Source organism: Ruditapes philippinarum, unplaced genomic scaffold (assembly GCF_026571515.1).
Source record: "Ruditapes philippinarum isolate M1 unplaced genomic scaffold, ASM2657151v2 ctg6237_1_1_1_1, whole genome shotgun sequence".
NCBI classification, from domain to species: Eukaryota; Metazoa; Mollusca; class Bivalvia; order Venerida; family Veneridae; genus Ruditapes; species Ruditapes philippinarum.
In genome coordinates, this window is record NW_026863480.1 from 1 (window position 1) to 24,875 (window position 24,875).

General features: G+C 30.2%; 1 protein-coding gene across 1 annotated transcript; it reads left to right on the top strand.

Moving 5' to 3' along the window:
* Positions 1–1,985: 1,985 nt before the first annotated feature.
* On the top strand, positions 1,986–5,230 carry LOC132722189 (lactose-binding lectin l-2-like; the record flags this gene model as incomplete). The annotated part of the gene is made up of 4 exons (XM_060706639.1): positions 1,986–2,129; positions 2,888–2,969; positions 4,599–4,686; positions 4,986–5,230. Coding segments are annotated over 4 exons (559 nt in total), but the record flags the coding sequence as incomplete, so codon positions are not given.
* Positions 5,231–24,875: the final 19,645 nt, after the last annotated feature.

Sequence of the window (24,875 nt, forward strand, 5' to 3'; positions counted from 1 at the left end):
AAACCCAAACGACATTATATTTAGAAATATTTTTTTTTAAGGGCAATTTTAAATTTTAAAACTTTTTTAACAGTTGAAAAATCGTTTTCTTTTTGCAAAAAAATTTAGACTAATCGGCGGAAAAAAGGGTTTTCCCCGGTTTAAATACTACCTTAATTTTTTCAAAATTAAAAATACAAAAAAGGGGCCCTTTTTGTTTTTTAAAAAAATTTTGGGCCTTAAAACAAGATTCGGGTATTTGTTTTTACAAAATTTTAAAGGGTTTTTACTAAATATATAAGAGGGCCGGTTTAAACGTAAGGGGAAAACATTTTGGGGCCGTGTCAAATTTTTTGATCGTCCTCTTTTAAATTTTTTTGGTTTTATCATTTTCGCACCTTCTGAAAGGGAAGTTTGGTTTTGAAAATTTAAAACAGGTTTTTTAAATAAAAGGTAAAATGCAACTTTCCGAAATTTTCTGAAAGCTTAAATTGGATACCATTTTATTAAATTTTAATGTTCTAAATAGCAAAATAGAAATTAAAAATTATACATTTTTTCCAGTTAATCGAACTATCAGTTTTTTTTAACCGATATTCGGACGTTTCGATCGAAGTTATCGGTTTTAACAGGTTACCGTTTTCCTCCTAAAAATATACCTTCATACCTAAAAATTATGTTCAATGAGGCAATTGGTAGAAAATTACATCATTTTTATGGTGTAAACAGGTAATTTTCTTTAAATCATTTTGTATTGTCGTTTTTTATAACATTAATTTTCTCGAAGGAAATGGCATTAGCTGTATGCCTCATAATTAAACAATTTAATTGTTAAGATTAAGAAGTATTCAATTTTTTAGTATGTATTTTCTTTCTTCCTTTTTAATTAAACGAAAAGGATACAAGTTTTATTGTTTAATGCAATTTAAGGCTGCCAATAGGAAAACTTTTTCCCTTGGGAGATGTTTAGTGAATATCACAAAAATATTCTTTTTTCTTTTTGAATTTTTGGCTTTTTCTTTGCAGTATATTTTTCAAATTTTTTAAAATTTGTTTTTTGATTAAGAATTGTTCGAAAAAAAATTGTAGCCTTTGCTATTTGGGATGTCTTTTTCCTTTGAAAAATAAGTGTCTAATTTTCCAAAAAGTTTTAGGGTTTGTTTTGCCCTTTAAAAAATGTGACACTGTACACTCGCTTTTCATTTATTTTCAATATTTTTATTTAAAAAACTTTGGGGACTGAATTTTTAAAAGGGGGGGCTTTTGGGGAACACAAACTGAAAATTCGGGGAATTTCATTTCTTTTTTTACGTATATTAAAATATGTTTAAAATTATCAGTTATTTTTTAAAAAAACCCAGGAAAAAAGTAAACAGATAAAGTACTTTACTGGTTTACAAATAGTTTGTATTGCTATGGGTATGTTTGGGGGGCGTATTTTTTATGATATCGTCTGCAAACATACCAAGCTTCTACCAAAGGAGTATTGTGCATAATGTAGAGATTAAAGACTTGGGTACGAATAGCACAAAAAAGAAACTGATGCATTTTTCCACTTTAATGCATTACACGTACACAAATATAATCATTGTCGAGCAACTTGGCTTGGTCGGCACAGGTAAGGTGACTCTGTGGATGTATATGGTAAAAGTGAGATACATGATTGTGGATATGACAGTTTCTCTAAGATAAAATGCTATTGTTTATCATACAAAAAATGAGTGAATACGACACGTTTTAGTAGATAAAATACTATTTTTCATCTTACAAGATACATAATTCAATACGACATATCTTTAGCAGTTGAAATATATATTTTCATCATACAAATACAGTGGTGGGTGTTTTCAATTCCGACATATATCTTTAGCAGATGTTATAGGAAATACTATTGTTAACCATACAAATACGTGATCCAATTTCCAACCCATTTCCAGGAAATTATTTGTGCCATGTTCTATTTTCGTTCAAAAATCTTTAAAATTAAAATTATTTTGTTTTTGTAGATCTCAATTTTTGTTCATCGAGGATGTGACAGATGCGTATTTTTTCACTCTAATCATAGACATGATGGACATGGAAGATATTATCAGCAAACCAAAGGACAGGCCAGTGTTATCTCTTATGTCAGAAGAAAAAGAATGTCAGTGGTTGAATAATATGTCTAAAATTTATTTTGACATATTAAATATTATTACGGAATACCGTTAGGGCCATCGTGGTTATACGTTAAAATACAGAGGGCGACAATGCGACAGTGCGATGGCGACAATGCGATAACACGATAGTACGATGACAACAGAGCGATAGTGTTATCGCACTGTCGCCATCGCACTGTCGCATTGTCGTACTGTCGTCATCGCATTGTCGCACTGTCGCCATCGCATTGTCGCACTGTCGTCATCGTGTTATCGCATTGTCGACTCTCGCCTTCTGGTGAACGGTTCTAAACAGCTGGCGAATAAGCTGACGGTATAGAATATGGGATAAATTTACTTTTGTCAATAAATATTTTTCTTCCTGTTTTTTTCTTTTCCTTATAGACATAAACTCTCTTGGAAATCGGCGCCCTGAATAAAGAAAATCTAATGTAAAAGCAAAGAAGACAAACCTTGATTTGCATTGTAAATAATTTATATTTCCTTCTCACGTGGTCCATTAGAGCCGCTGAGTGTAATGTAATGTCATTGTTATTTAGGCAGATGTTAAGGAGTTGACTGACATGGGCCGAAAATGATTTTGTTATTCTGTGTTAATTTCTCTCCTGCTGCTTTGTTTGTTAAATAAATGGGAATTTAAAGAAAACTTAAGACACGCGTAGCATCAATAATTGTGCAAGAAGACATAAGTATTGAGTCAAAATGACGGCGTCTTGTTGTTTTTCTTTATATTTTATCATCTTCTTTAGTGGACAATTGAACGTTGCTTCGGGAAGTATTGACCAGGATGGATTTATAAAGTATGCCCGTTTGAACAACACTGATGGTCTGGTTTGTACCTCGGATAGAACCGTGTTTAAGGCAGAAAATGTGACATCTGGGGTGGAATGCGCTGTACTCTGTTCGAACACTGACCTGTGTTTCGCAATATTCTACAATTCAGAAACAAGGAAATGCACTGGTTGCACTTACTTCGGTGAAAATGAAACACTCATCGATGCTGGAACAAAGTTTTACAGTCGCATAGGTAGCATGTTTAAAATCATTCCTGGTAAATGCAGTGATTTTGCTTTCGTGCTGAGTATAGCCTTTAAATAACGTGCAATTTAGCGGGACTTTATTCTTTTCGATTTCACTTTATGGTCAGTTCTAGATGACATTTGAACCAAATAAATATGGGGAAATGCGGAATGACGTTCACAGACGACCAAAGTCCACCAAAATCCAAACAATAAGATCTTTCTAACATTTTAGAAGAATATAAGCTTATGGAGGCTTATTTGGTTCGCTTCTGGCTCTCTTCATCTAATAACTTAGCTAGTTTGAATACTTCCTTTAATCTTAACAAATAATGGGTGACAGTTTTGTTGTTCATTTTATTTATTTATTTATTTATTTGTTAATTAATTATTAATTAATTAATTAATTAATTAATTTATTTATTTATTTTATAAATAAATACATTTATTATGCACATCATTATCAAATCGTCAAAGAGAAATGTTTCAAATATGTGAATGTTCGTTTAAGTATACTTTAAATGATTGATCTTTAGGTTACCGGCTCATTCAACAAGAGCTGAATTGGAAAAATGCAATGGTCAGTAAATTTCATTTTCTTTCTGATTTTCTGATTTTTAGATAAAACATGTTTAAGTTCTGATAATAAGTGTACATACGGTTTACGATATGTGAGCCAAATGAGAGATTTTTGAAATTATTTTACTTGTAGAATTACAATTATATAAGTATCAATATAAACATAACTATCACTATCATTTTAATGTATGTGAGTAATATATTATGAATGACCGATGTGGACATTTCAACTTCATGAATTCCTGTTTTCATTTTCGTGAATTCACAAAAATAAATTCGTGAATTCATTTTTGTTAACCTACGGAATTCACGGATTCACGATTTCAATTTCATGAATTCACGATTACAACTTCCATTAGATAGTCTGCAAAAGTCCTACACTCAACGTTATTAAAATCCTTCGTGAAAAAGAGTTATTTACAAACAAGAAGTATCTTTAGAAAAAAGATATTCAGCCGACATAAAATTGGTTTATTTGTATATCGTACTTTAGGAAACATGGATATAGAACATTAAGGATTATGACATTGAGCCTATAATTGAATTTTACGTTTGCATTTTTGAATTATTGAATTCATTTGCATATGTTGGCTTTTAAACAATACTCAGAATATTTCTTTTAAAAGAAGAAACATAAGCTCCATTTTTCAGGAAAAAGTTGATTTCACGAAAACTGAAAATGAATATATTATTCAAAAAAGATAAATAAATAAAATAAATCCAATACCTAGCCGAATGGCGATTCCTTTATTTTTTGGAAATGCTTATATTTACTTCTACTTTCTTCAATCATTTAGATCTAGAAATATTTTTCATACTATCGTTGTAATCTAAAATTAATAAATTTGCTTTACGTTTGTAGGCGAAATGCTCTGAACTAGGAGGTAGTCTTGTGTCAATAAAGACTCGACAACAACATGATTCTATTGTTAGGATTCTTAGTGGATTCTGTAAGTTTGTTTGTATTTGCATCTTTCGCTCTAAAATATATTACATATTAACATGTATTTATATTCAATACATACCTATGTGTCTCTGCCCAATGTCTCTTCTTTAATATTATATGGTATGTTTTTTTTTCTTAACATTATAGTACATGGAAATATCTAAGTCTAATATATTTTGAAGATTATTCACCGTGTTTATATTATTAAGTTGCCATTTTGTCATTTAGACCTTACAAAAGAAATAAACAGCTTGTATTTGTACCACACTTTAAGCCATGGCCATATAATTTTCACCTTTTAAGATGGCGTTGATACTGATTTGCCTATGTGGATTGGGGGAAATGATATGGCAACAGAAGGAACGTTCCTATGGGAAGACGGGACTGCCTTCGCTGATACACCCGGCGCTATCCAATGGGGCCCAGGAGAACCAAACGACACAGCTTCTCAAGAAGATTGTGTTCAATTATATAAATCAGATAGCGAATGGTATTTGAATGATGTTCCGTGTGCTTTTGAACATTACAGCGTTTGTGATATGAATTAATCAATTTATATAACACAAAATCATTACATAAGAATTAAACAAAACATAATATTAATTTAAACATGAAACTAAACAAACATTTCACCTTATATACAATACAACATTATTGAATTCAGTAGAAGCAAATTCCACAAAGTTTGACTAAGACATAAATGATGAACTGAACAACAACATTTTTTCGTTTATTAACCGATTACACTATTGAGATGTTAATTAACCAACTGGTTTGAACAATATTTAACCAAATATTTGACGTTACTGTTAAAACCACATTTATTGCATCTATGATCAACTATTAACAGTGATATTGATACTGACTCATTTTCGGACTCTCTAAAAGAAGCTTACGCTATTTTATTCCTATATCTAAAGGAGATGAGTTAGGCAATGTAAACATCTGCATGCCTGTATCTATAAAGTCACACATCATTTCTATGTGAAAAATATATTTTCCTTAAGGATAACAAATGTTTAGTTCAAAAAGAAAGGACATTAAAGATAACTATGGCGAAACAGTTAACACATAACTAGACTTAACATAATAGGATTAGAACAGTCAGGTGAAAGAACTGTTGAGGGGGAGAATAGTTAAACTATCCTTTAATTACAAGTGTCTTATATGAATTGTTCAATATGAATGAATGGTCATTTAAAGTTTATTTTGCCATTAAGTTGGACGCATATTTTAGTCGTCTTATAGTTGCATTCTTGGTATCTTGGTTAACAACTTGAACGTGCGCATTTCTCTAGAAAATTGAAGTGTAAACGAATTCGTGATGCCGGAAAAAACAGGTGCCGTTGCTTTTCGTTCGCTTATAATGTTTTAACTGTTTGAAATGGTGAATATTAAATCAAAGAAATTGATGATACGTGGTTTAAATATTTCTATATATTGTATGGGTCTTCTGTTCATAGTAAAAAAGGATCGCTTGGTCACTGAATTGTTTTAGTTCGCTGAATAATGGGTTATACATGTTCTAATATAGTTGTGTCTAGTAAATCGTGCCTCCCAATAAAGACTGTTTTTGAGACCAAATCTCAGGACCGTGTACTACGATTGTTTTGTCTTACATGATATCTCATAGGGTCTTTTTTGTTGACAATTCGTGTAATGTAGCCAATCACCAAAAATTATTGACTTACTGCTTACATTTATATAACCGGCCGTAATGGGAATTAACTCGGTCGCACGATCTACCACAGTACACACTTCTACACAGAACACTCCACTCGCTTTAAGTACTTTGACATGTTTTTGTTTTTTATGTTTTGTTGTTGTTGTTTTTTTTTTGTTTTTTGTTGTTTTTTTAAATCAGAATTATTTATCAAAAATCTAAACACATTTTGCATGCAAATACTGTAGTTCAGATTGTTTATAAACTTGGTCAGGAAATTTTAAAAAGTATACTATCAGGTCATAAAAATAGGGCTGGTCCGGGCTCGACATTAACGGTTGTCCGACTGCCCGGGACAACCAAAAGTTTGGTCAGGGCAAGTGAATTTCAAAAGAACTTGTCCGACAGGGCAAGTGAAAAAAAATCATAAGTAAACATATAAAATTCCAATATTATGAGCAATAATCCTTGCAAATTACAATTTCAATCTTAATTAGAATTAATTAGAACGGATCATATATGTTGAAACGATAAATAACGAACCTCACAGCAGGGGCAATTGTACATGTACACAGACTATCCGGTTATCTGATGAATACAGTTGAGTTCACACTAAAGGTTACACAAAGTGCACTAGGGGTGCACTAGATGTGCACTACTTGTGCACTTCAAAGTGCACTAGTAGTGCACTACTAGTGCACTTCATAAGTGCACTTTGTAGTGCACTAGACCTATTATATGTTTTAGCAGTTACCTTTTATTTCAATGAATAGCAATTTATCTTTTACAAAAAGATAGATAAATATAGATATCTGTATAATAGTTTTTTATAATAAATTTGATGTTGTGAATATTGAATTTTGTAAAATATGGTGTAAAATATTAGCACAATAATTTTTCAAAGTCATTAATTTTACAAAATTTGTACTTTAAAATTTAATTGATAGAATAAGTAAATATAAATAATAATAACTTACAAATAAACAAAATTAATTGATATTTGATATGATTCTATTTTATTATAATCTGCTAATGAAATATGAAACATTGAAATGTTTTTTGTCTTTTTTTTGGGGGGGGGGCAAATTATACTAATTAGATATTTTTGATCTTATCTTATGGTTGTTTTGGTTTAAACATATTTATTATTCAACAAAACATTGAACAAGTGATAAATATTTACAAAGTACATTTTGGGATTGGGCAGAAAGCTATAAAGCTTAGGAATGTCCTCTCTGGTTGTTTTAGTTAAGGGTAATGATTTTAAGCATTAATAGCCTTTAATACATTAAAGAATTAATATGTTTTAATTTGCCTAAAATTTGTCAATTTTATCTCATTTATAATCTCTCTTACCTTAGATTTTCTTAAGACTAATATAAATGATATATATTATTCTGAAAATAAACAGTTCAAATCTCTCTTACCTTCTCAAACTGAGATTTACCTAAGATTAATATAAATGATATATATTAATCTGAAAATAAACAGTTCTATATATATGAAATGTTGATTAAGTATTGATATGTGTGAATTAAGTATTGATATGTACCTGTGGGACACTAATATACTTTAACTGACATGGATATTAACAAAAAGATTAGAAAATCTTTCAATTCCATTTTTTGAGACGACACCAATCATTTTTCTTCTATTCATGCATTGTAACATAATTATGCAATATGATTACTTTTATGAGTTTATTATAAAATGCAATTTCTTTTTTAGTTTTCTTTTTTTCTTTTTGTACTAATTGTAATGAAATTTATTTGCACCAACATCCAGAGTATACAGAAGTTACATTGCCTACTTATATTTTTCATCTGCCTTTTGTTATTTACCCTGAGGGGCTCTCTTATCAGCAGGGTACTATATTAAAACACCAATACACAGCATGACTTTTGACACTTTAATCTTCTGTAACTGTTTTATGCTCATGTATATTATTTTATTTAAAAAAAAAACAAACAAAAAACAGATCTGCATTAAAGTGAAAAGGAAGTTGCAAAAGTTTTATATATTTTCTTTAGAATATGTTATCTTCTAAATGTGTTAAAACTGACAAGGCAAATTTGTCAAATCTATAATAGAAAGGATAAACATTTTCCAGTTCAGAAACTAAAATATGCTGCAAATTTTAATGCAGAATTGCAAGAAATGTGGATAAAAATTGATATGAGGTCTTTCTAGAATAGTTAACACTTATATTAATTTCAAACCAGTTTTTTATGATAAGATAAGAAAATTCCACTTCAAAAACAATAATGACAGTAATATCTAACATGCGTTTATGTCATTATTTTTTATATTTGATTATACAAAAATAAATTATAGTCATTTATCTATGTCTTACATGTACTTTGAAAAAAAAGAGGAAATTTTACTTAAATATTGCATACATCTGCATTTTTGTTATTTACCCTGAGACCCTCTTATCAGCAAGGAGACCATTGTGATGAAAACAGTCGCTCTCAGAAAAATACCAATACACAGCATGACTTGAGATTTTCCTCTTGTATAAAAGCATTCCCTTTATACATTAAATTTTTGATATAGAAATCTTGAATAAAGTTATCAATTCTTTTTATTTCATGGAAATTTTTTAATTATTTAAAATATATCTTTAAAAAGTATGCAATCATTTCGTGGTTGAAAAACATAAAATCACAGTGTATGGATTGTTTTAAAATCAATGAATCACTATTCTCTTTTAATCTTGAACATGAGGAATTGCCTCTTAAGTCATATATTATTATGCTGAATGGGAAGAAATGTGGATAAATGGATATAAATATATAAAATTCAGCTTTAGAGACAATAATATCTAATCTGCATTTATGCCATTATGATATGTTTTCCATATTCGATTATACAAAAATTATGGTCATTTATCTGTATGACTAACTAGCCTCAGTGTCAACGCCTGATGAATCCCAGGCTTATGTCTAACATGCATTTTGAGAAAACCAGGGGATTTGAATGCATACTTATAATCTGCAAAATTGACTGTTCTTTGTTATTTACCCTGAGGCCCTCTTATCAGCAGGAGAGTGGTATAATGAAAACAGTCCCTCTCAGAAAAGACCAATACACAGCATGACTTGAGATTTTCCTCTTCAAAAAAAGTATTCCCTTTATACATTAAATTATTAATATTGAAATCATGAATAAAGTTATCACATTTATTTATTTTATGGATAATATTTTAATTATTTATATCTTTAAAATATATGCAAGCATTACACAGTTGAATACTAAATAATCACAGTATATTGATTGTTTTCAAATCAATGTATTAATATTCTCTTTCGATATTGAACATGTGGAATTATCTCTAAGTTACATATTATAGAAATGATATTTTAGCTTAAATATAAACCATTCCTTGATTTGTTTGAGCTTATGAAAAAAAAGTTTATGTTGTTACAAACTTAATTAATTGGGCCAGAACTATCACATTGAATTTCCATTTGTACACTAGAAAATTGAAATACATGGCCATTAAAAAAAAGCTTTAAAAACACTTATTCAATTATCCATTACTGAGCATATTTAAATTTAACCTTATTAATTCTATAACTTTGATTTTAAGGGGTATTATTTTACACTTACAGTTAAATACTGGGTAATAAAAATATGAATACAATGAATAAAAAAAAATTAAGCTGTAACATGATATCACCTAAAATGTTAAAACTGCTGACTTTAAAATTTACATATTTATATTCATGAATAGGCCATATATTCCCAAAGTTTTTTTCTTACAGCAGCTTGACAATGGATGCCCCCTGTCACTTGATATGCAATTATCCAATAAACCATTTAGGTGTGACCTGCCCTGGCCAGTCTGGTCATATGGTCAAGAAGTGCACAAAGATTGAAGTTTAGTGTGAACTCAATTGTATGTCAAAACTTGATTAACATTATTTATTATGTCAACACCTCTTCTTATTAAAGGTGCTCAAAGAAAAAACGTTTCTCCTGTAGATAATTGTAAAAATAATAACTATTCATCTGCAAATTTGATACAGAGACATATCCACAAGGAAAAAAATGTAAATTTAGTAACAAAATCGGTAAATGAAATTGTCACATATTTTCGCGACTTAAGATGTGGCAAACACAAAAAAAAACCACAAAGTTTCTGTCACAACTTTATAAAAATTCTTTTATGAAGAAAGTACTATATTTAAGTGATTTTTATATATCAAATGCACAAAACTTGGATTTTTTGTCAGAATAACCATGTTTTTTTTACTGTTTTTTTTTCTTCAAAAATACAAACAATGTATAACTTAATTACTGAAAACATTTTAAAATCTTATTTAGCCCCTTTAAACCTTTCTTCTATTTCCAACCAATTTCAGTGAAAATATGAGTATGATTTTGTCACAAAATGTCTTAATTTCTTAAAATAAATATGAGTATGATTTTGTCACAAAATGTCTTAATTTCTTAAAATAGCCTGTACGGCTTATAATGAAACCCATGCATGATTAGAGAATAAATAAACACCATTTTCAAAGATTGCCAACACTTGTTTTCAACACTTTACCGGTTTAGGTCAGGGCAAACAAACTTTGGGTCAGGGCAAGTAACTTTCAAAAGTACTTGCCCGACAGGACAACCAAATAAAAAAGTTGTGTGGTACAAGTAGGATATTTTAAATTATTATTTCAATCACCCCAAAACCGATATTTTAGCACATATTTTCTGTATAAAAGGTATTTACTTTTGTTTTTCTTGGATTATTGCTCTATACGTAAAGTTATTACTACAATTTTATATATAGTATCCCGGGCAAAGCGCATATATTGATGTATGAATACCTTAAAAATGATAAATATCCATGTAAATATATTTGAAAAATTTCTAATAATTCAAGATATATTCTGTAAATAGCCACTTGTCATCTTATTGTATATTCTTCTTAAATATCAATACTTAAATTCATGCCTTAGCTACTAGCCAATCAATGTTTTTTTTTCACTTTTCAGATGTGTCTATTGTTAGACAATATGTTTTATTCTCTGTTATTGTCAATAAATAGCTTATTAGCTTATGTTTCTGGTAATTTGTAAACCAACATTAAATAAAGCTTCTTGCACCTTGTATCTTGGTATTTATTTTTTGCGACGGAAGCGCCCTCATGCATGCATAGAGTAATGCATAGTGAATGTAGACGGTCTCAACCAAAGAACACCCAAACAAGTAGTACACATCAAAAGTGGAACATTTCTTTAATTGCGTGTGTCGTCTTTTCTTTAAAAAAATAATTTTAATATGTTTGTTGCAAACATGTATATGTAAATTTTCAATTTTTAAAAAAATTCTTTCCTACAACTTAAAAATAGTTTGTGTCGGGAATAGCTTGAATAATTTATTTATACATCTTTAACGACTTATGTTCATTCGAAAGATATCAAACGTACCCCAACAAATAAAAAAAAATATTGTTAAAAAAAACAAATGGATCAGCAGAAGAACAGTGTTAACTACTATTCCGTGATTCGCTTCTACGCCCTATGTCTTCCATTGTTTTTTTTTGTTCAGTGCTCTTCTGGGCTCCTGGCCCGATATCATTTTGTCCATTGAATGTCGCCCTACATTTTTGATAATTTTTGTTCTCATGTTAAAAGCTAATGGTAACCACCTCATTACAACAACATATATTAAATATTTAACTGATTTTTCTTTGAAGCTATACTATAAGTTTTCTAGAATTTTAAAGAACGTTTTGATCTTTGAAGCTAAAGTTTGATATCGTTTGTGTTGATTCCTTTACATCCAATATTGAGATAACGTATTTCAAATTGCCTTCGATATGCATTGTGATAAATAAAGTTACCATAAAATGAGAAATGCTTCTTCATGGTAGTCCTAGGTACATGCGTAAGAAAGTGCTAACCAATCAAATATAATAACCTAAGGGGTCATGAAAATTAATGTATGTTTGATTATTATTTAATTTTGATGAAATTGAAACATATGCGTACGAACATTTAATTACTGAGGATTAAATTAAAGAGGATTTACATGATTGTACCAAGTTTTTCATCATAAACGGTCTATTGAAATATTAGTTTAGGTAATAGGTTCTAAACAGAGTTTTAAAAATTAATTTTCGAGCGAGAAAATAAATATCTTAAAACTCTGTATATAACCTATAACCGACTTAAAGTTTGCCCCGGCCACATTATGTACATAGGCGGAGTCCATTAAATCGGCTCATTTAACGTATAAATTCAATACATGCAGTTGAGTTACAGCAAAATATAAACAAATAGAGCGATTTCATCGGCAGACAAACTTTGGCGAACTGTAAAACCTTTTACCTTTTGACAACATAATTAATTGCGTCGAGTACCTGCGGATGGTTATTCACAATAGTAACCTCTATTAGTATAAATGATATTTTGTTTATTTTTCACTTTTTCTACCACAGCATAACATGAATATTGACAGAATTATAATATTTTCTTAATACAAACCAAACCAGTTATATTTTATGAACAATGAATAAAACATAAATGATTAGGAATAAATGTTATAAAGAGATTACTGATAGTAAAGAACTGATTATAAGAAGAATAAATGTAGCATTATTTGTGTTTACACGAAATAAGAATAAGTTAAAGAACTGTACTATTTATTTATTAATGCCTTTGTTTTGAATCTTTTCTTGGACAGTGGTGCGTAATTTAATAGGATGCTTGAAATGCATGACCAATGGTCAGGTTAAATTGGTGTGAGTTTTAACAATATTGCAAATGATATTGTGTTAAGATTCCACCGTATGTAATTGTTAGCAATAGGGAGATATATTTAGATCCAGCATGATTATATTAAATATTATGATAGTTGTATGAAACAGTGTGTGCTATTTAACACATTTTAGGTTATTTTGTAAAAATAGCTTAAAGATCGAGCTCGATGTAACGAGATTTTTTTTTCAAAATAGAGCCACGCTCTATCTCTGAAACGTTTTATTACAAATTATGATATGATCTATAAATTCCTTTAAAATGACTCCCCGATTGGTTAAGATGTAATTTTGTCGTAAAAAACTAGTGAATATCAGAGTATATTCATTTTTTTCTTCTAAAAATAGATTTTTTTTATTATATTCACCTTTTTCTTCTCTAAAAATAGATTTCAATATACGCGAGTAACGACGTGACTTCACGCCAAGTGTGTAATTTCTTTTCTGGGCAACTCGCAAATAAACGGCAAATTAGTCTATTTAGTAACTGTCTTTACATTTTAGAATATTTCAAACGTAGCATGCCAATATGCTCATTAAAATGTTGGAGCAAAATAATGGAAAAAGTAAACATGCTGAAAAATGTCGATTTACGTCGTATTAAATGGCAGATTTGATATCAGATATAAAAGAGATTTATAGATCATTTAATAAAAAAGATATTTACTTTTTAGCTGGTGTATATCGCCTCGATCAATATTAACTTTTTCAGTACATATCACATCATATTCACCAGCTTAAAAGTCCATATTTGTATAATATTTTCGTTTTACATATTAAAAATAAGTTTTCTTTCTAGTAAATTCTGGTAAATACATTGTTCAATCAGTCAGTCCATATTATTAACAAAATGAAATAATCCGTAGAGAAATCATAATTGTATTAAGTAAATTCTTATCGTTTTCATTTGTTGCAATATGTTGTGTCAAATATAGCAGTTTATTGTGGAGAAAAAAATCTCAAATTTCTCTTAATAATACATGAAAATGTCGGTCATCTGATCCCGAAGGTAAAAACTTATTCCTCACAATGATCTTTTTGCACATGAATATTTTAAAACATTGACACATGGAGTATTTCTATACTTTTTTTTTAATTTGATTTGATTTGATAACACTCCCTACAAGAGTGATAAACACAATAAAATTAATAATTGAATGTATTGATCAACCACATTTATATCCAGACAAAAGGTTTGTAAAATAACAGACGAGCAGGTGATACCTTTAATTGAAGACCGGTTTAATTGCGATGTTTTTTTATCTTACTGAAATAAAGATTTAGGAGCATTTGTTAATGCGGACCAGAATTGTTCCTTATATATCGGTGATTTCGTTTACCCACTTTTTCCAAAAGTATTTTTCAATCCAAAGTTTTCAGCATCGTGTCTATTGCCAGATTGAACAAGGAACTAAAAATTATGGAGTAGGCCTAAAAAATCAATGACTAAGTTTATTCATGAAGGATATTCAAGATTTTAATCTATAAATACAGGATTGACTTTCATTGAGGTGTATTTAAATATATTTAATGAGTGGCGGTAGCATTAGACTGGATCTAATCACTCAACAATGCTACGATAGGTTTTACTGTCTGTCACGTTACTCTTCCTTTTGACTAACAGACAAATTGCTCAAAGGTTATGAAATAATAGACATACATCAATTTACATGACCCCATATATTATTATACATGTACATAATTGGTTAGCACTTTCGTATGTCTACAATGGACGGCCATGAGAAAAAAGACGCTCTTTAAATAATTTTATGTATCAAAATCCAAACCAGAAACACGTTGTCTCACCATTGAACATACATTAAAAGAAATACCATAAGCGATTTCAAACGACCGAAAACGAGCCTTTGATTTCTAAAAAGCTTATGGAACGTTCAAACGAAAAGTGTGTCTGGTGAGATGTTAGTTGTAAAGAGATAGTTATCGTTAATGTCGTTGTAAAGAGATAGTGATCGTTAATGTAAAACATGAGAACAAATATTAACGGCGACATCTAATGAATGCATACCCCAGTAAAATCAAAGAACACATGTCATCCGACCAAGCCTTATAAAGGCACTGAACATGAACGATCGAGGACACATGCGCAAAGCAGAGAATCACAGTCGAGTGGGAACCACATTTCTGCGTTTTCACTTGTTGTTGCTGCTGTAAATTATGAATAAAAGAGTGGTTCAACATACTCCTAAGCCCTAATTTTACACGTTTTGCTTTCTGAAGTTTAGTTATGTATTCCAAATACATTTGTCCATCTGACTTAAATGAACATCCGCCACACACACATTTTATTTAAGTTCTAGAAAAAGAATAATCAAAATTAGATTGAAATGATCTGCCAATTTTATTACCAGAAGATGTTTTTGAAATTCACTGTCATGAAGATGATGATTATTTGTAGTAGCCTGATTCATGTGATTTGAAATATTTTAGGAAGAAACAATTTAGAATTTCTTTCTTCGTATTTGTATTAAGACGAATTCAAATAAGTTAATGGAGTTACTTAGAAAACACAGCAAATCATGTTTGTCATAAACACTAGTACATCAGTAAAAATACTATAAAAGAATAAATCAACCATGTATGGGAAGCGGCGTTTCCTATTATAAGTCGAGAAGAGTTAAACAAAAACTGCTAGTTGGTTTTTAACGCCACTATATATTCATAATGTGATCATCTATAGTGTGTAAAGTTTTTTAACATTTATTACATATCTAATTCATATTAAGTGAAAACATATTTGTTTTGTATTTACAATATTTTTTTAAACTTATATCAAAGTTGAGCAAGTATATCTTTTACCAACTTAAGCTTTTTTGCTGCTTTCACATATTTTACCGATAAGTGATACGTCGCATTTAGCCGATACATAATGTAGTTTATTGATAAAAATGAACTTTGAAACACATCTTAGTCATGAATATTATAAAATCCGACGAAATGTTATTGTTCGCGAGATCTTAAGTCTACAAATGTTTAATTTGGTTGTCGTGATGCATTAATGGTCAAGTAAACATGTCGTATACGGGTTTCACCGTAGCCAAAAAAATAAGAATTATCATAACATACGAGCAACATAATCGGGAGCCTTGTTCATTGGTCTTTAATGAAAATAAAATGAATGCTGTTTCTGCGTCTCTATACACTTTCTTATATAAATTTGCTATATTATATGCTTTGAAGCTTGTTAGTAAAATATTTCTTTATAAAAAAATCAAACTTGTTAGTAAATATTTTTTTATAAAAAAATCAAACTTTTGCTTCTTATGCCTAGTAGTCGTAGACGAACGAAAAACCGATCAATTTAAATAGGTTTTATTTTGGTATCATAGTTTTGTTATTGATTAGAACATGGATACAAATAAAAAGTTAATAGTCTATTCACAAGCGCATGTACTTAGTTATAATTTTCATATAAAGACTGACATGGAATCACGAATTGTGTACATTTTCATTAATTTATTGTTTAACTTATTATAACATGATTCTATGTCAATCCAGTTTATATCACTCGTTTTTACAGTGGAATTAGTAAAATGTAATTTACTCTTAATGTAAAACAAAACAACATCACAAACCAAAAATAACATGTTTTTTGTAATAAAAACTAACTCATGCCTTTGGAAGAAGAACCTAGATGATAATAAGAGGCTGGACTCTTTAAAATCCTTAAGTATGCATATAGACCAAGTTAACTAAATTCCTTGCTATGGTGGCGAAGTTTTCTTGTACTAAAAGTCGCCCCGCTCCCTCAATAATAAGAGTGTTTTTGCTCTGCGCCCCACCTCCCCGCCATTTTAACGTGTTAATTTTCGACTTTTTGCTTGGCGAGTCGCGGGGCGAAAACACAAATGGCACAAATCAGCCACCATACCTATCGCATTTGAGATAACTTCACAAAAAGTTGGACCAAGCTTACGCCATTAAAATACAAGTACAGTCCTTTTTATCACAAAAAAGCGTTGATGCAAAGTATTAAAGCGACGCCAAAATATTTCTAGATGAAAAGTATAACTATTGTGCACTAAAAAGTGTCAGTGTTAAAACTTAATCTTGAACTGAATAACAACAAAAATTCAAATTTAACCTTAAACTGTTGGCTGTAACGAACTTGGACTTTGCACTTAAAATGTACCAATGATCCTCAATAAATGTACAGACAAAATATAATTATTGCTGCCTAATGAACAGTGCAGATTGAGATAAGACTAAATGGATATGTGGCTCACCTTGATCTGCATTGACCAAATTTACCAAACATGTTTAGCAGTTTAAGGATAATAAAATAAGTATGTGGAATACAACTGAGCCTTTTTGCTTTGTGAGTATTAATAAATCAGATTGTTTGAGAACACTGGCATCTATTTACTCTAAATTGTTCTATGGAGCAACATTTTACGATTCGAACATATCTATTTATATACAGCGGCTCTCTTCTTAAAAAAACTTGCACCTTTTAACTCTTAAGTGTTCTGTGGATCAATGTACGTATCTTATAGCATTTAATAACAAACACAAAACATTTTGTAAACAATTATTTAATACATAAACACAGTTTACTGAAAGTAAACTTCCTTTAATTTCAAATTTGAGGAAAAGTAAAAACACGCTGAAAAATATTAAATTTTAATATATAGGCAGAATTTTAAATTTCAAAATATAAACATACACATCAGACGTATGAAAGACATATTATCAAAACACCAACATATTTTAACCACAAGCCTCATACTGTTACTCTCAAAAAATGTTTGACAGAACAGTATACAATATTCGAAGTCCGGCTTTTAGTATTACCAATAAAGCGAAAATAAGGGACTGAGCCAGCAATTTCATAAAAAATGAATATCACAATGGCAATGCTTTTTCAAATAAAATTATTAAATACAAAAATAACAACATTTTTATTTAAGAATACAAAAAACCTAATTAACACAACTTGATATAAACTGATTATAACTGCTTCGTTTTCTCAAAGATGTTATTATAATGATCTCAATTGTTTCCGTTGCATCAAAAATAGTAAAGATAAAAAAATCAATTTGCATACATATTAAGTATCATTTAAGGAATAACTGAAGGTCATCGTTTGGTAGATAAATAACGATTAAAGACACGAGTGATGACATGTCTGAAATCCGTACTCTCCGTGCCTGTAAATGGGGATGGCGCCTCATAAAGCCTAGAATACATGCAAACATGAATTCCAGTACAATTAATGTTTTGCCGCTTACCCAGACATTTTCATTAATAAAACATTACTACAGTAACTGGAAACCTATCTGCGCAAATACGTTTTTGTTAAAATGTCATTTTTAGCTGAATAATGGATGCCAAACTCTTGATAATCAATAAATTCAGTTTTCAATTCGCATACTTGTAACTGAAATAGTTTCTAAAGCACATGCCATATATCTTTCATTGCACCCATCGACCGCGACCTTAGATGCTGATCACTTGCGCAATAGACAATATGCTAGGTTGGCCATAAAAGAAACATTATTATAAATATGTATGCTTACACAAAACTGGTACTTGACAATAAAATCTATAAGCATGTATAGTTTTACAACACCATGTATATAGATTGGAAAACAAGCATAACACTAATATGTGTAACGTTTAAAAAATACACTAAAACATACGATATTTCAGAATTGATTCTTAACGTCGGTTTGCCTTTTTTATTTTCGTGTAACATGTCTTTGATTGCCAACCAAAAACAGCACGGCTACCGTTTAACGTTTTTTTTTTTGCTGTTGTTTTTTGTTATTGAAAATTCATAAAAGATCATGTCTTGTACATGTTTATTTGTTTCATTAAATTCCTTTTCTTATATAAAATATACTCAGTGAGTATAACAGAGGCCTATAAAAGGTTTCTTCCCAATGGAAATTTTTTTTTTAAATAATGCAGTTTTTCTAAAAATTCTGCTTACGCCGGTGCTAGGGGGCGTGGCCAGACTCAATCATTTTCATGTGCCGTCTTGGGATTTCTTTGGGGATTCCTATTTTCTCTATTTTACATCAGTTTTTTAAATTCCCAAACCAGCAATTTTAGCGACGATTCTTCCCAAAATCAAGAAGCTAATGTCTCTTCCAAATAAAGTGAGTAAAATCACTGATACCTTTATTTAAGATTGAATACGACATTTTGCTGTACAGTGAAAATTATAAAATGTTGAAATGTTTTGAACAAACGCATATTTAATTTGTTTCATATAAATTATTTTCAAGTATCAATATCCCTATTGCATTACATGAACTTTAATTTAAATGAACATTTTATGTTTTATACATGAAATGCCGGGTATTGATTGCATATTGATATTTTACGGCATTCATTGTGGAATGAAAATGATTCACGAGCAAATGCATACATTTTGATAGATAAACACATTTTACTGCAGTTTTTATTACATTTCATGAATAAATTTGATTAAAGCAGACACTTTCAGAGATTTTCAGCTACCCATATTTCTTATTTCGAAACATATCGTATGTTATGCAGGTTTTTTATACAAGTTTTATTTCTCGTAAATTCTTGAACTGTTTGATGTTTTTTTTAACTTTTACAAGCAACTATACTTTCATAAATTAACGTATCTTCCCCTCTGTAAAAGTAAGAAAATCTTGATAAAGTGTGATCCTTCGGAAGCATTTCATCAGTAGTCCTCCAAATTCAAGCTTGTTTTCATGAAAATTTTGACTATTTATTTAAAACGATAGTATTGTAAAGTGAATAAAGAAAGAAATTTACAACTTGCAAATAGTACTTATAAGCCACATAAATTACCAAAAAAAAAGAGGTCAACATATGCAAAAAAGAAACGCAGTGGAAATATGATGATAAATACTGCAAAATTAGTGATTAATCGCATATAACATGTAAATTATTACATGATTCTTAGAGCATTACGCCTCCAGATGAGCCGAAATATTTCAAGAAATTCAATCATTAGAAAAACGTTTTAAGATCTAAAGAAAAGTACATTATTCAATATTTAATTAATGTTTTCCATGTTATGTGCAATAAGTGACTGACTTTGCCGTATCAATCACTATAACTCTACTGCGTTAGTACATGTTCTAACGCAGTAAGAAGTAATCATGTATACAGTCGACTCCGCTTATAACGAACTCAATGGGACATTTAAATATCGTTCGTTATACCCGAAGTTCGCTAAAAGCGAAGTAGCAACAACTTGCTGACTTGTTTGGGTAGGTAAATTTTCCGTGAAAAAGGCATACCTGTCGCTGGTCACCGGTATAATCTGTATTTTAGGCAGCGGTTATTTAATGTGGGTCATTTTATTGAACAATATATTATGAAAATTGTGCATGCATTTAGACATGTAGTACTTGTCTTTAAAGTGCTTACCATTTGTATTCTTTACTATTTGTTTGTTGTTGTTTGGTTAATATTGCAAACAAAAAATCGGTTATTTTGGTAATTATCGGGTATTTACAGCAATTTATCAACTGAAGGTGCGAAATACAAATTTTCCGTAACAAGTAGGAAATTATGTTGTGAGAACATTTTAACAAAATCTTTATTCTTACCCGTATTAACACCCGATTGAAAAATTATCGGAAAGCGGTATTCATGTACTGATCTAAATCGAGAACATCCCGATATTTCAATTATAACAGTTTGTTTTAACCGAGGAAATTTACATGTTTTTCGCCGTTTGGGACTTGAAAAATGGTTCGCTATAGCCGAAAATTCGTTGTAAGCGAGTACGTATTAAGCCATGTGATTTAATATAAAATAAAGACGGAATCGGCCGGGGATATCAGATAAAGTTCGCTATTAACGATATTCGTTATAAGCGAGTTCGTTATAAGTGGAGTCGACTGTATTTTGATCTCTTTGTGGTTATTTACGTGGATTTTAAGTGCCGTTTGCAATGCGTTAATTTATTAAGTTTTAAATACTTTTCATGAAGATTAGTATGAGTCTGGAGGCGTGCTGCTTTAAATTATTTCACTTTTGTTAAATTCTTTCTCAAGTTTAATTTCTTTTATATTTTGGTTCCTCTGGAGGCGTGCAGCTTTAATCATAACAAAATTATAAGAAAATTTCAGACTCGGTTTGACTGAGTCTGTTCCATTAAAGTGACATTATGCTCATATTTTCATAGTCAAGTTGAGCTGAACTTACTATATATTTCAAAATATTGACTGTAAAAATGGTGATTGACCAACAGTCTAATTGGAAATTGTTTAAGATAAAATTTAGATCTGTCTGAAATATACAAAGATTGTCCCACTCTTTTTATGAACTGAATATAACAGGTAAATTTTAATGATTATTTATTTCTAATGAGAATTTACGAAACATAAAACTTGCATCATGAACCTGCAGAAAATGCGATATCTTTTGAAAAAAGAAATATTGGCAGCTGAAAAAATCTGAAAAGAGTCTGCATTAATCAGAATTATTCATGAAATGTAATAAAACTGCATTATAATGTCTCTGTGTATCACAATGTAGTATCATTTTGATCCCACCATGAAAGCCGTACATTCATACGTAATTGTGTAAATATCGATATGCAATTACCTGCATTGCATGTATAAAAGATAAGCATTTTCATTACAATTGAATTTCATGTAATCAAATAGAAATATTGATATTTGTAAATGATTTATATGAAACTCAATATGCGTTTGTAACTGTTCTTCACTAAGGAATAGCAAAGTGTCGTATTAAATCTTAAATGAAAGTATCAATGATTTTGGTGGAGGCCTTAGGAAGAATCATCGCTTAAATTACTGATTTGGGTAGTAAAAAAGCTGATGTAAAATAGAGAAAATATGAAATAGATAATAAAAAGAAAGCCAAAAAACAGCAAAATTGAAAATGTTGCAAGCTCGGTTTGACTGATCCTGTTCATAGACGGTACTGTCAAGTGCAAACTACCTTGCACGTCCCCTAACACCGGCTTAAGCAGAATTCAACATTTAAACATGAAATGGTAAAATTTTGAATTTAGAAACATCCGCAGATGTGTTCATACGGCGGTCCTCATTGAACCTATGTGGCACTTACATTACATTCCATCGTATGGTCCCCAAGTTATAGAAAGCGTGTGCCCTTAACGAGAAAACAATGGGCGGAACTAAACAAAATGGAATTTATGAATATCAAAGATGAAACGTCAAAAGGCAAATATAAAAAGCAGGCAACTTATTTTAAGGGTGATTCATTATTATTCATGACGGAATATTGGAAGCACCAAACTACAAATGCAAAAAAGTTAAAACTAAAATTACCACAAACACAACAAGAATGTCGTGCTGATCGATCTGTAAGGATGGGAAATATAACATTTCTAATTGAATATACGGGGCGACTTTTCACAACCTCCACATGGTACAAACAACGCTTATGTGGCGATAAAATAGATAAAATAAGAATCCCTAAAATAAGCCCCAAAACGGCAAACTTGAAAATGTTGCCGGCTCTGTTTGATTGAGCCTGTTCATGGACGGTACTGTCAAGTGCAAACTATCGCCCTTGTCCACTAGCACTAGCTTAAGCAGAATTCAAAGCTTACATATTTGAAAAAAAATGCATTAATTTAAAGAAAGTTTCCATTGAGAAGAGGCCTTTTATATGCCTCTGTTATATAAGGAGTATAGTTTATATACAAGACAAGTATTTTTTATGAAACAAAAGTATCACGTACAAGACACGTTCTTTTATGATTTTTTTTAAAAAAAAGCATAATTATAAATGTTATTTTTGTTTTCCAATCTATAAATATGGTGTTGTAAAACGATACATGCTTGTAGTTGTTATTGTTGACTATTCCGAAGAAGTACCAAGTTTTTGTTTGCATACATATTTATAATAAAATGTCTACTTGCCTACCTAGCATCTGTTCTATTGCGCTAGTGATCTGATACCGACGCAGCAATTCAAGTCGCGGTAGATGGATGCAATGAAAAATATATGTCATGTGTTCTAATAACTGTTAATTACATGTATGTGATATTAAAACTTGATAAAAGTTGGGCAAGTATTATCAGCTGAAAATGACATTTTAACAAAAACGTATTTGCGCTGATAAGTTTGAAGTTACTGTAGTAATAATGTTTTATTAATCAAAAAACCTGGGTTAGCGGCAAAACATACATTATACTGGAATTCATGTTTACATGTATTCTACGTTTAATGAGGGTCTATCCTAGCTTACATGCACTGAGAGTACGGATCCCAGACATGTAACCAGTCGTGTCCTAAAATGTTATTTTTCTACCAAAAGATGACCTATATATTTTGAATTATAGTTATTTACTTGAAAAATATGTATGCACATTGATCTTTGTGATATTTACTACATTGATGCACGGGAAGCAAATGAGATCATTATAATAGCATCATTGAGAAAACATAGGTGTAACTGTCAAAATATATGATCATATATTTCGGACGAGCTTGACTGACTAATCAGGATTTGCAACTCGGACTTATACCTGACATATGTGTTCTAAGCAAAGCATTCTTTCCAGTTTTTTCAAGATAAATTTTGAATGCAATTTTAGCCAAAATCTTGTGGTTCCTTTAACAAATTTATAACTTAATAAAACGACCCAAAATCGGTGAAATATAATTTAGATATTCTACAAGAAAGACATACTGGATATCTTCGTTATTTTGATAATGCACTTTGTCCAAAACCATGCGAAGAATATTCTGGATACAGAAGGATCAGATTTCACAGATCATAACCGTATAAATGGGTTACCGCCTCAGGTAACAGTATTTTTCTTGGGATGGTATTTTCACTGTTACCCACAAATCCAAGTGGTATTTAAATACTATAACCGATTATTATCGGAATGATAGTTTTACTGTTACCCACAAACCTGTGTGTTACCAATATAATAACAACATGGAGTAACCTTTGATATCAATAATTTGTCATCACTAACGTCTCTACCAAGAGGACCGTTCTCCCAAATTTTTCTCCACTACAAAATAACCTGAACTTATCAATTTTACATCTAAGTTCAATAAATTTGCGAAAGCCTTATATGTGCATCTTCGTAAATCATTGCACCGATATAAAATACATTTTTTCTCATGACATTTCTCGTGTAACATACGAACGAAATATTTAATCACATGGTATGGATTGTTGGATCATGAACACAATTTTTACATAATAAAGATTTACATATCTTGTTTAATTATTTTGTAAATCTATAGAGGAAGAAATAAACGGTCGCATAAACCTTATATTAGTGCTGCGAGACACTTATCCATACTTCTAGCATCTATTGTTTAATTTTGTACCGACAGTACCCGAAAGGTTATTACTTTTGGCGAAATGAAAAAAAAGAATTGAGACGCATGCGACTCTTTTCTTTACACACTTCTTCGTAGGTAAATGTAAAGCTATCCTCAGTATTTGAGAAATTTGACCTTGACACACTTTCTAAAAAATGAATAATTACGATATCTAACAATCTGAATTCAAACCTTCATTATTTTACCAGTTTTAAATGAAATCAAAGTAACAGTCTTTTGTTTTAAAGTAGTTGCAACATTTAAAATTTAATAAACGATGATATAATTTATTAGTATCTAATTTATTCATCTTGAAATTGGACTTTCAAATAACTTGTTTTACCGTCCAGTTTTCATTTTGAAAAAAAAATCTACCTATCATGTGTATTTTTTCTTATCTGGTTACAATGAAATGAAACCAATTAAGATGAATAAATAAATATAAAAAACT